The sequence below is a fragment of the Fulmarus glacialis genome, unplaced genomic scaffold, assembly GCF_000690835.1.
Source record: "Fulmarus glacialis isolate BGI_N327 unplaced genomic scaffold, ASM69083v1 scaffold23980, whole genome shotgun sequence".
Taxonomy (NCBI): domain Eukaryota; kingdom Metazoa; phylum Chordata; class Aves; order Procellariiformes; family Procellariidae; genus Fulmarus; species Fulmarus glacialis.
In genome coordinates, this window is record NW_009189934.1 from 3,574 (window position 1) to 16,045 (window position 12,472).

The window sequence follows — 12,472 nt, forward strand, 5'->3', positions numbered from 1 at the left end:
CTGTTTCAGCAGCATATGTCAGATCTTGTGTTACTAACACTTGCCCTGTCTTTTCCTGCTTGGTCCTTGCACTTCTCTGGCTTACACTTAGGTCTGACCTTCAAAGCTGTCCTCCTCCAGCCTGAGCCAGTCCTAGATCCCCGTTATTCTGCTTATTTATAAAACAAAGCCCTGTGGGAAGTGAGGAGTGGAGGACTTGTCATTCTTGGGGCTTGTGTCTACTGACAGTAAAGAGTCAGTAAGAGCGGGAAGAAGCCAGAAAGAGCGGGAGCTGATGGCGGCGGCTGGGAGATTGCTGCTTGAGGGCTATTCTTGGAGGTTTTAGTGAGTTGCAGGGTTTTAGTGAGTTGCAGTTGGAGATTTAGTGAGTTGCAAACCTAGAGTCAGCCCAAACCTAGCCCCAGGCTATATGGCCTTTGGGATTTTGAGTGCTTTTGGTCAGTACTAGTGGCCTTGAGGTTCACCTTAAGGTTAACCGAGCTGTCAGCTTGGACAGAGCCTAGATATTGTGAGTTACAAGTGTCAGGCGAGATTTTAGTGTCTTTCAAACAGCTGAATTGCTGTCTTTTCCCCTTGGCATAGAGGAAGTTGATCCATACCCTTACTACAGACTACAGGGGCCCCGTCTGTCCAGTCTCAAAAACTTCTAAGGGAGTGAAGAACTGTGCTTTTTTTCACCTATTAACATACCTAAAAGATGTAGTGGCCATCTGTCTTTAAGGCAGGTATCTCAGCAGACTGCAGGGAGCGTGAAGAGTGCCACTGGCCCTGTCTCCAAGTATTGTGGCAGTGGATAAAGAAACAACAGCCTGGTCTTTTTTAAAGAGTTACAGTCTCCATCTCTGCGCGAGATTATCTTTTCCTACTGAGCAGTGTCGCCTCTGAAAACTAGGTGGTTGTAGACATGGAAAAAAATTCTAAGATTATTTCCTCTCTTCAGTCTGAAATGCAAATTGATTTCTGACGAGTCCATGAAGAGTCTTCATTGTTAGCCTTTTCCCTGGTGACTTGTGAAGCTGTAACTCTTCTGAATTTATTTTTCACACAAAACAGCATGTATTTTCCCTACTGTTGACCTCTGACTGTGCTACAAGGATGAGAAGTTTTGAAGGGAAGACTGTTTCTTGCAGTAATCAGTGTAGCAGCAGGCATTTGTTAAGCCTAGGCATTCAGGACAATAATTCAGGGAAAAGGCAGCCAAATCTGGTTTTGGATGTTTAGACTCTCCTGAGAACAATTCCCAAGACAGCCCTCACAGTCTGTGCCTGCATTCAGAGGATGGTGCCTTGTATGAAGGAGCCAGCTGTCTTCCCTGATTCAACACAGGTGCTGGTATTTGCAGCCATGGGTTTCTGAGTGTCCACGGGCTTGCTCTTTCTTTTTCTCCGAACTATTTTATGCCAAGAAGGCCTGGTTGCTCACTGTGCTTCCCACTGCTTTGCTAGTGATTGTTACAACAACAAGAAGTAACCCTGCAGTGATTTCATCAAAACACTTACTCCCTGTGGTGCATTTCAGCTTCGTATTGGAATACTTTGGATTAACAGAGCCTTAGAGGAAGAATAAAGAAGTCTTTGTGTTTGTCAAGGATTTTAACTAGTGAGTAAGTGGCAGCCTCCTAGTTTGCAGAGAGAAGGAGCAATGTGATCCTATGTGTTTCTGTTTGAAACCATGAGCATCTTGTTTTGCTGAGAACTCAAGTTCTTTTTTTTCTTTCTTTTTTTTTAACTGATATTTCTATCGTCTTTATCCCCAGAGAGCTTGGTTTTCCCCTGGCTTTACACCTGGTGTGGCTGCTTTGCACCTGTGTTACGCATATACATAATGCCACCAGTATCATGTGCTAGGTAATGCTCACTGTAATAGTTACACAAGAGGTGCAAAGCGATGGGCTTCGATTTCAGCAGTGAGCGGCATGTGTAGCTGAAGCCAGAATTTGACCTTCCATAATAATGGAGGACCAAAGCAATATCCAAAAAATGACGTTAGTCCCTTGTATCACCAGGTCCTGCAGTAAACACAGTTTGTCAAACACAGAAGTCAAGTGTGATTTGAACTGAGGTGAGGGTTGTTTTAAAATATTAAATAAACACATTTGAAACTTGGAGAGAATAGTAATTCATCTTTGACCTGCATATCACAGGCTGAGTAATTTTCACCCAGTTACTCCAGGGTTGTACTTGCAATATTATTATAATATCAGTATGACTATGCAGCAACTGAAATCACAGTATATGTCTGAATGTTCATGGGGAGAAAAAGTGTCCATTTACTTTTTATGCTTGCTGCTCTGGAGCTTAGGAAGCCTTGGGCAGCCTGAGGAGTGACATTGGACTGTTAGCTGTATGGATGGAGTGTGAACATTTCTAACTTAATTTACCAATGAATGTATGTTGAGCTTGCATTAGCTAAGTGTTAAATGGCAATAAAGGTATTAAGAGTTAATGGAAAATGGAGTACAGAGAGGCTATTGCTTGTGAATAGTACATTTTTGAATAATTGCATTCCCGGTTGATTTGTTTTTATAGATCTCTCCCATGTCATTCTTTGTGCTTTTTGATGTAAATTTTTGTGAGGAACAGATGAAATCTAATTTGTTTTGTGGCTTGCATTTAACAGATATTTTATTGCTGTGGCATTTTATGTAAGTTATTAATTGCAAAGGACATTATGATGTGCAATTCTAATTCTAGCTAATTTGATTACTCTTGCAACACAGTACAACTTTACTTTAGGAAACTCTTGTTAGCATGGAATAAGATCTTGAGGTTGAGAGGGAAAAAAACCCCCAAGCTCCTTGAGCACTACATTTTCATAATGCCATGCTCAAAATCACAGTGCCTTATTCTAGTGCTGTACAGGGATGGAACAGTGTGTTGTCCCTCCCCAGCACTGCTGCTGAAAGGTTGGAAAGATAACTGTATTTAGAAGTATTATCAAGAGTGATTAACCAGTCTCAGTGCTACAATCTTAACATGGGTCCTGAGAGCACAATGTGTCTAGATAAAAAACTGCTTGCGTAATGATAGGTAAATGTGCTGAGCTGCAGAGATGTGTGCTCCTTACTCTCTCTTTCAGGTAGACCACAGATGAGGATGCCAACCTGGGACTTAACAATTTTAGTTCAGTTTTCTAATTTAAAGCTTTTTGAATAATCACTGACGTTCATATGAGGCTTTTTGCGGGACTGAGTGGTAGTCCACATAAGCCACAGTGGCTTATCTGTGGAATAGAAATAGCAGTGCTCTTCTGCCATCCAACAGTGTGGTGAGGATGGTGTTTAATTCAAGAATTGCTAAGATGCAGTAGTATGGCCGTAAAAGTACTGAGATGGAGAGATTAAGCAGTATGACAAACCCTTGTTTTCAGTGAATGCTCTCATTCATACTTAAATGTAAAAATCAGTCATCAGATTCATACATATACATCATCAGGATGTTTTGGCAAGATGTTTTTCTACAGGAAAATGCTCTACTGAGGGAATACAACTTTCTGCAAAAGTATTTTGGTTTCTGTGAAGCTTTCTTCGTGAAGGGGCCTTTGTTCCAAAACAAAGAATTCACACTCTTCATCTGCATGTGCAGCCCCTTGTGAGTTGGGAAGGGCCTGAGTTCAAGTCCAGGCTCTGTCTGATTCAGAGCAAGACCGTAAATCTGTTGTCCGCTTCCCAGGTGATAGGTGCAGCAACAGTTACTGGCTTTTGTGATTCATACTGCAGTGAAGTGGTGGGAAGAATAAATCCCAGAGCACTTCCAAACTGTTCTCGAAAGCAGGATTCTTGTCTTTTGTTTTCCACTGGTGGCAATTATGTTATTAAACAATTAAAATACAGATCTTGGATCATATTGAGATGTAGTGTAGAGTACCAATGGCAAAGTTTATTTGTTGTTCATTACCTTTGTTTTCACCTTTCAGGGTGTGCTGATGGTTGGTCCTCCTGGCACTGGCAAAACAATGCTAGCGAAAGCTGTTGCTACAGAATGTGGAACAACATTCTTCAATGTGTCTTCCTCTACCCTGACATCTAAATACAGGGGCGAGTCTGAGAAGCTGGTCCGTCTCTTGTTTGAAATGGTATGTCCTCAATGATGTGATCTGGGGATCGCTAAGGTGAGAAGGGACATCTCCCTTGGTTTCCTGCCCCTCTAGTAGCATGTTTGAAGCATGGAGTTCATTGTACTGACACCTCCTCAACCAGACAGAAAAGCAGTGTCTCTTTGTTTCCGTCCTTTTCTAATATGTCGTTGAGAATTAAGAAGGAAATGGTTCATCACCCATGTTTAGGATAGCGTTTTTCAGACTAGACGTAGAGTCATGACCTTGACAGAAATTCAGTTCTTACTCAGTTATGGGATAAGCCTGTAGGAAGTAGATTTGAAATTGGAAGGGATGGGGAACTGTTACTCTAGAAGCGATACATGTTTTGGTTCTGTTTCTGTTCTGAATGATGGACACAAACCTCACAGTGAAGTTTTGGGTGCAGTCCATCATGCAGGGTGTGTGAAGGATGTGCCCATGTGGACCTATGCTGAAGGGTCATTCACCTCTTTGGGATCCTTGCTGCACTTCTACCATACTGTCAGTTAAAACCTGTCTCTGTTGACACAGGCTGAGCTCCCTTCTGTCCCCTGGGCTTTTCCCTCACTGCAGAAAAACCTGGACCTGAAAAACCGCCTGTATTTTGATTGTATTTCTTTTTGCCCTTTGCAAGACTAGCTGCTGGGGAAAACTGACCAACACTGAAAGACTCCTGACTTGAGGAGTACAATTTAAACTTAACCATACGCCAGTTTGTAAATCAAGATCATGAATTGTTTTCTTGTGACAGGCAGGGAAGATATGTATGTACTATGTCTAGCGGGACCGGGTCATGGTCTGATGAGGGCCTGTGCTTGCTGCTGCAGCCTTAATAGTGATGTTTTCATTTGAATAAAGGCAAGGTTTTATGCTCCAACAACAATCTTCATTGATGAGATAGATTCCATCTGCAGCCGCAGAGGCACGTCCGACGAACACGAGGCGAGTCGCAGAGTCAAGTCAGAGCTGCTTGTGCAAATGGACGGTAAAAGTGTTTAGATCTGAGTTTGGGGCTGGGGTGCTGTTTCTTTATAGGTGGGAATGTAAGAACTTGAGCTATCTGGAAAACTTGGCTTTATGGATGGGGAAAAAATAAGGCAGAATTTGAGAGCAGTGTATTTTACTGGAGTGTTCGAAGGCAGATGACTGAAAAGGATGTTCTGCTTTATTTTTTCTAAAATGGCCATTTGGATGGTAAATTGAAAACTCGTATTGTTTAAGAGACACAGACTCTAGGAGAAGCAGATAATGGAGACTTGTGCAGTTTAATACACGTCTTTAATTTTGATGCAATTTAAACAAATTTCTCCCCTTTGCTAGAGTCTCCAGCGTGGGGACACCATTGTGAGATCTGATTTTGCTGTGTTCTGTGGTGGCAGCTAATACTACCCTTTTAGTCAGATTTAGTACCTGTTCTGTGTAGGTGCACATAACGAGGATGACCATCTGAGGAATACTGTATGGCGTGGTGGTTTGATAACCACCTTTGTATTGCAGTTGTTATTACTATTTATGATGTCCTCAAATGCGCAAGTTCGTTGTGGTAAACTCAGGGTAGGCAACTTTTTGCCCCAAAGTGTTAATTTCTTTGCAGTCCTCATTTGGGAGGCCAAGGAGCGATTCCTATTTCTTCTATGGCCAAATTTGACAGAGATAGCACTTTCGGTAGGGACTAGTAGGGCTACATTTACATATGAAAGCCCTCCCCTGACTCAGCAAAAGAATGAACTGTCCCCCTCTCTGTGACAATGATGGTCTTGTCACATCTAAGCTATGGGAAGTTTGGAAAGCAGCACCAGGACTACATAGAGCTGTTGCTTAGCTTTATCCAGGCTTTTGCAATTTTTGTCTGTGCAGTGTTTCTTAGCAAGCGTCTCAATCAGTAAGAGCTGTGGAGTGAAATTTCTCTAAATTGTTGTGCTTGCAGGGGTAGGTGGTGCTCTGGAAAATGATGACCCTTCCAAGATGGTTATGGTATTAGCAGCTACAAATTTTCCCTGGGATATCGATGAAGCTCTCCGACGGAGACTGGAGAAGAGGATTTATATACCTTTGCCCACAGGTATGTTTGCTACGAGCATTTTCCTTTAAAAATGGCCTTTGCAAGACGAGCTTAGGACGACTGCAGGACTGTTGAGTTTGGGAGGAATCAGGGGTTAATCATTTGGCTGGGTTGCTTTATTTTTAAAGAGAGTGAGAGAAAAAAAAAATACTACTTGCTTGGGGGCTTGAAAACAAAGAGCTGTGGCATTTCATTGCAAGCCCATTGATGGGTTCTTATATTTTGAAAGAGAGTTAGTTTTAATGAGCCTGGAATTATTTTAAATGTTGAACAGTCAGTCCTTGAGTGATCATCAAAGGCAGCCTTTGGACATGTTCGGAAATATTGCAAATGCACTCCGTGCCCTTGCAGACAAATGCAAAGAAGTGGATCCATGAATTTTCACTTACAGGCTTAGTTCATTGTAAATCACTGCTTGCTCGCCTTTATGACTGTGCTTTGAGTCACTCAGAATGCAGCAGGCTGATTGCTTTCCTGCCCTAAGACGTCTCGGCTTGTATTGTCTTTCCTAGCTGTCATTCACCTGTCCTATTAATTTTGAGATTCCTATCACTTGAAGTTTGCATAGCTTCATTTCTTCTTGGTACACTGGATGCCTCATCTCCCTGCATGAGCATTCAAGATAACAAGATGCGTGTTCATGGTGACAGCAGTTGTGATTGAGTTTAGCAGGTATAAGGACACTTAATAGTTCTACAGCTTGTCTTTGCAGCTTACAGGCGGTAACAGCTCCTAACAGGATGCCTGTCTTTATGACCAATTAGTTTAAAATCCTATCAGCTCTTGCTCTTGTTTCTAATTAAACCGGATTGTTTTTTGACACAGTGTATTACACCCTGGACAACATACAAGATGTGCTCCAGTTTTATTTCCAATCTTATGTTCTGTTGCATCTATTCTGTAAATAAGAATGTTGAGGCAAGTCTAAATGATGCATTTATAACTGTGCTGTGTGATTTGATGTGGTCAGGCATTTTAATTGAAAAAGGGTTATGATATGTCATATATACACCTGTATATTGTGGGATTTGATGCAAGTATATATTCTACTGTGATCCATTTTCAAAATACTGCAAGGACTTGCTTAGCCCCATAGCAAAGATTAGAAGAATGTTCTCTGATACAGGATGCTCTCTGCAGGTATGCTGTATGTACATTGTGCTCTGTAAATAATAAATTCCCATTTTATAGCTAGTGCCAGTTGTGTGTGATTGATAACTCCATATTCTTGACAGTTCTGCAAAGCACACAAAACCAGCAGCTTTAGACAAGCTTTCTAATTTCTTTTATATTTCCCCTTCCCCCTTTTTTAATTAGGGACATCAATAAATAAAACATAAGTGTGGACATTTCCTTAAGACTTTTAGCCTTTCCTACTGCTATTTCTTCTGTTGTGGTTGTCCTCTTTTCTAGGTCATAAAAATTGGTCACTGTGGAAACAAAGATGCTGAGCTGGTATATTCTTCTGTATAGTAAAAGCCAGGAAAGCATTCGTCCTTTTCTTTACCACCCTTGTGCAGAGTAGCAGTGAGGCCTAAGCTGTCAAATGTGAATTCCCTCTTACAAGCCTAGGCTGCTTAACATATGTACCCAAATGCATATATGCACATGCCCTCTACAAGAAAAATGGTTAATTAGCTGCATAAGTGCTCATTTATGCAGCTGGTTATCACTGTGTGCGCTCTGCATCTAGGTCTGAAAGTGGGATACCAGAACATTTGTATTGTAAATACATTAATACAGTAAACATATTAATGTATCTGTTTTCTATCAGGCTTCAGCGGCTTTCTTTGGTCCCAACTGAGTAAAGTGCTTAAACATATGCTTAAAGTTCAGCCTACTGTTAAGGCATTTGTGCTGTCTGAAGCTCTGTTAGTAGAATCCTCATTGTGGTTCTAATGAAACTTTGTGAATAATATAGAATCAAACACTTGAACAGTCAGTGAATCCAAAGGGATGTGAGAAGAAGCAGACATTTGTAGGATTGTGCTTTTGTGCCTTTGGGTAGTATGTGACCAAATGCTTTGTCACCCGAGACATAACAGACATTTTTAATGACCTATGACTTTGGAAAATGTCTCAAGAGTATGCTTTTAACCATAAACTTTACTGTATTTCATTGCACACTTTACTATGTTTTGTTCTGTCTCTTTTCTTACATTAAACCCTTTTGTTTGTACTTTTCACTGAAAAATCTAAGTTATATTTATTTCTTTTTTTAATGTTACTATTGCAAGTCTTCAAACAAGTATTTTTATGTTGTAGCAAAAGGCAGAGCAGAACTACTTAAGATTAATCTTCGGGAAGTAGAACTGGATCCTGATATCAGCCTTGAAGAAATTGCTGAGAAGATTGAAGGCTATTCTGGTGCTGACATCACTAATGTTTGCAGGTATCTCATCACCCTTAATTTGCAAATAAAACTGCATGGAAGGTCATGATTTACATTACGTGATAAAAGGCAATACCGACTACAGCTGCAGCCATGCTAACAGTGACTACGTTTGAGGCCCAAATCTATTTACTGGAACCATGTGTTCCTGTCATGTGGAGCAGTCTAAAGACCATGGAGTCTTTGTATGAGATGTGGTTAAGAAGAGAAAAAGATTGTCTGAGCAAATCTCATGTTAGCATTGTCTGCATTTACTGAATATTTGCTAATGTAGTGCAAAACAGGTTTGGTTTTGTTTTTTTTTAAAAATCCCATGAGTTTAAGAGCTAGAATTTTGTGATGCAAAGGAACCTTTCCCAGAATACGTCTTTGGGGCTTCTATATGCTGTATGTTTGGACGGCCCCCAGTGCAGCACGGTCTTGGTTTCTGCCTGAATCTTCTAGGTGCAAGGGTGATACAGGTAGCTTATAGCATTAGCATTGAATTTATTTCCATCCTGTTCCCACGATTTGTTTCTTTTTTTGACAAATGAGGCTTTCCTGGTGGAGGATAGGTACTTGGAAAAACTTACCGGTAGGAAGTCTATGTCACTTACAACGTTAGGATCCCTGCCAAGAGAAACTGATCCTTTAAGGACATGGCTTGGGATTTTTTTTTCTTCCCCTGCTGCTTTGCTGAAATTGTGAAATGACTCCATGGTTTTGAAAACTTGGTGTGTGTCACACAGTGCAATGGTTAAATTACCTATTCCCCCTGAGGCCTGTGTTATCCCTTGCTGGGAAAACCTGGGGAAAGAGAAAATGTAATTTCAGACTGCATGTGGGCTGTGTTGTGAAAATGAGCAGTGTTCTCCATGACAGTGGGCCACACTGGCAGCATCTGAGCTGGGGAGGAGTTGTGGAGCTGGTAGAGCATGAGGAGCCACAGGCACCGATGGCCTCAGCCCTGCAGGGCCACATGACGCTAGTGTCTGATGCCTCCTGCTCTGCCCTTTACAGATTCAGGTGCTATGTGCGAGCAGGCAACAAAGCTGGGCTGCACTCGAACACTTGCTGATTGTGCTTTTGGGCTACACAGTGGGGAGAGGGTTGAAATCTAAGGGGACAGGGGTGCAAAATCCAGACTACTTTTAAGAAAAAAAAAGTGTTTGAGTGCAGTTTCTTTCCCACCCTGCCCTTTCCTGCACTGAAGTTGTAAAATTTCATCTCTATGAATCATTGTAAAAGGTTTTCAGTTTTATAGTTTTAATTATCTCTGCACATTTACCATATGCTTAAATGGGTTTTGGTGCCAGTGCATTCTTTATGTTGAATTAATGTGGTGATCTGGGAACATGGAAGCTAAGAAGGATGTGAACTGCATCTTCTATGGTAAATAAATGCTCTCTTAAGTGTTCCTGCCAGTGGTTTCTAGTAAGAGAATACAATCAAAATTCATAGGCTTACAGCACATGCTGCTAGCAATTAGCTCCCATACATTGTCCTGTATTTCCAGGGATGCCTCTTTAATGGCAATGAGACGACGTATTAACGGCTTAACTCCAGAAGAGATTCGTGCACTTTCTAAAGAGGAACTTCAGATGCCGGTTACCAAGGGGGACTTTGAGCTGGCTCTGAAGAAAATCTCCAAATCTGTTTCTGCTGCAGACCTGGAGAAGTATGAAAAATGGATGGTGGAGTTTGGATCTGCTTAATCTCAGTGACAGCTCTCCTTTGCTAGAGTGTTATGACTTTTGTTGTTTTCACTTGCAAAATGAGTTAGAAATCTTTTTAAAGGTTTAACAAAAGGTCTGCCTCTACCCCCATCCCACCCCCTTCTGGTGACAAGATCTTTTAAACTCCATTTGCCTTTAAAGGGAATGAACACAATAATGAGCTGATATTGTAAAAGATATTTTATCTCTGAAGTAGTAAAATAAGACAAACAGGAAGGGAAAAATTATACTTGCGAGGATAATCTTTTTATTTTTCCAATGAAGAGCAGTGTTACTTAACCTCTTCATAGTCATCGTTCATGGCTGGAATCAATAAATCAGCTGGGGGATGTGACTCCAGAGGAGCTAACAAGGGCTCGCTGTACCCCCTGCTCTTAAGTGCTACATTTCTGTTGAGCTGCTGACTGCCTCCCTTGAATGTGGCATCGAAGTTACTGTTGTCTCTCTCTCTGCTCGGATATTCAGAGCAAAGCCTGTGGATTAATTGGCATTACACAGAGGAAATGAGGATCAGTTTTCCATCAAGACATGGGGTCGGCTGTCCTCTCATGTACACCCATTTGGAATCGATGTCACTTCAGACTGGATTGATGTTACCTGTGATGACTTCTGATGGAAGTGAGAGAAAAAGAAAAGGGCCTTGATTGCTCTCAGTCTGGTTTATGCTTCATCTCTGAACATAGTTTGTACCAGTTTGACCAGTAGACACTTTGATTTAAGTTACATCTTGCACTTTTATGCTTATGTATCACCCTATACTTTGTCTGTGCTGTCTGGATATTATTATAAATATTTAAGTACCAAGAGTTTAATACAGTAAAGACACTCATATCAAGGCTGTCTTTAAAACACGTGGCTGTGGACTTCCACTTCTTCTGATTAGACATGAACTTTTTCCTAGCTTTACTAGGCAATGGAATTTGCATCTGTTAATGTTGTAGAACTGTTCATGCTTCATTTTTTTTTAATGAAGATTTCTTAAAAATGTATAAATGTTACTGATTTAGGGGAAAATAATCTGTACGATCTCATTTATGTTCTTATCTGTTTCTTCCCTTCCCACGTACAAGTGCAGGGATGAGAAGGGTTGAGTTATAAACTCTAGCATGAGAAATCCTCTCGAGAGTGTAACTGTCATGCTGACTGTTTAAGCTTTTCACAGACTTGGGCTGCGAGTCTGACATATGAAGGTAAATATGAAGGACATTTTCCGTGGTAGGAATGAGAAGGAGAGGTTAAATTTACAGAGGAATATGCAAGCTCTCAAATTTTTGGTGGTTTTGTGAGCTAGGCCGGAAGTATCTTGGTGGATGTGAGTTGCTGTGCGGTTCGATAGGTATTCTGCCCTTCAGCCTTCTGCTGAGACTCCTAGCAGCATAGTCAGATGTGGCAAACTGGAGTACGAAACAGATAACATCTCCTCTTGAATGGGAATATATCCTTATTTGCTCCTTTTTGCTAGTTTTTGGAAGTTCCCAATAATGTCAGTAATTCAGCACGCTGGTCTCTTGGACCATGACATGTGAACCACTAAGGCAAATGCTACTCAAGCGTGTCTACTGTTCAATAGCAAGGACTGTCAGGATATGTGCATGACAGCTCTGCAGCATCTATCTGATTATTTGAGCAACTTTTGAAGCTGTTTTACAATTGCTGTTTTGTCTGTCAGTATTCCTTTTTCTTTCTTTGTATGTGAAGACCACGTCCCGGATTGATCCTGTCATTTTAAAGGGCTGTCCCAATTTGCATGGAGGAACACTATGGAGATTCTGTTAATCTTGCTTTTGACATGAAACTCAGTCAAGGCTTTAGAAGTGTGTTTCCATGTGGCACTCCAGAAAAATACCTTCTAGGGCTCCCAGACTGGTTGATATCTTTCAAAGGACAGAGCATCTCTGCTGGCTAGTGTTAGCCTCTGTTACACTCCTGGGCAGGGAGGTTAGTGCAGGAAGAACATCAGCTTTTACCCTGTTTATCTACAAGGAGAACAAAAGCTTCAGTTGCTTCTTTCCTGACGGGTTTGCACTAACTGCACAGTAGAGCCGAAGGGATTCACCATGCCTGCGGCATGACTAAAAGGAACAGTTCTCTCTGCATTGGAAGATGAGCAAGTAGAAGCCGTGCTGAGTCTTTATGATTTTTGGATAAATTCCTACAAGGGCTAGTCTGTTCCTCCCAGGGAATAACTGGACTTTGTAGAGAGAAAGCTTTGAAAACATTGCTACA

The 12,472-nt window shown here is 41.3% G+C and overlaps 1 protein-coding gene across 1 annotated transcript in view; it reads left to right on the top strand.

Moving 5' to 3' along the window:
• Positions 1-10,421, top strand: part of KATNAL1 (katanin p60 subunit A-like 1) — a 12,067-nt gene extending 1,646 nt beyond the window's left edge. Inside the window, exons 3-7 of the mRNA XM_009584009.1 lie at positions 3,916-4,074; positions 4,936-5,062; positions 6,005-6,139; positions 8,405-8,531; positions 10,027-10,421. Of these exons, the coding sequence (XP_009582304.1) occupies positions 3,916-4,074; positions 4,936-5,062; positions 6,005-6,139; positions 8,405-8,531; positions 10,027-10,225 (747 nt within the window). The 3' untranslated portion in view covers positions 10,226-10,421. The remainder of the gene's footprint in view (positions 1-3,915; positions 4,075-4,935; positions 5,063-6,004; positions 6,140-8,404; positions 8,532-10,026) is intronic.
• The last annotated feature ends 2,051 nt before the right edge of the window (positions 10,422-12,472 follow it).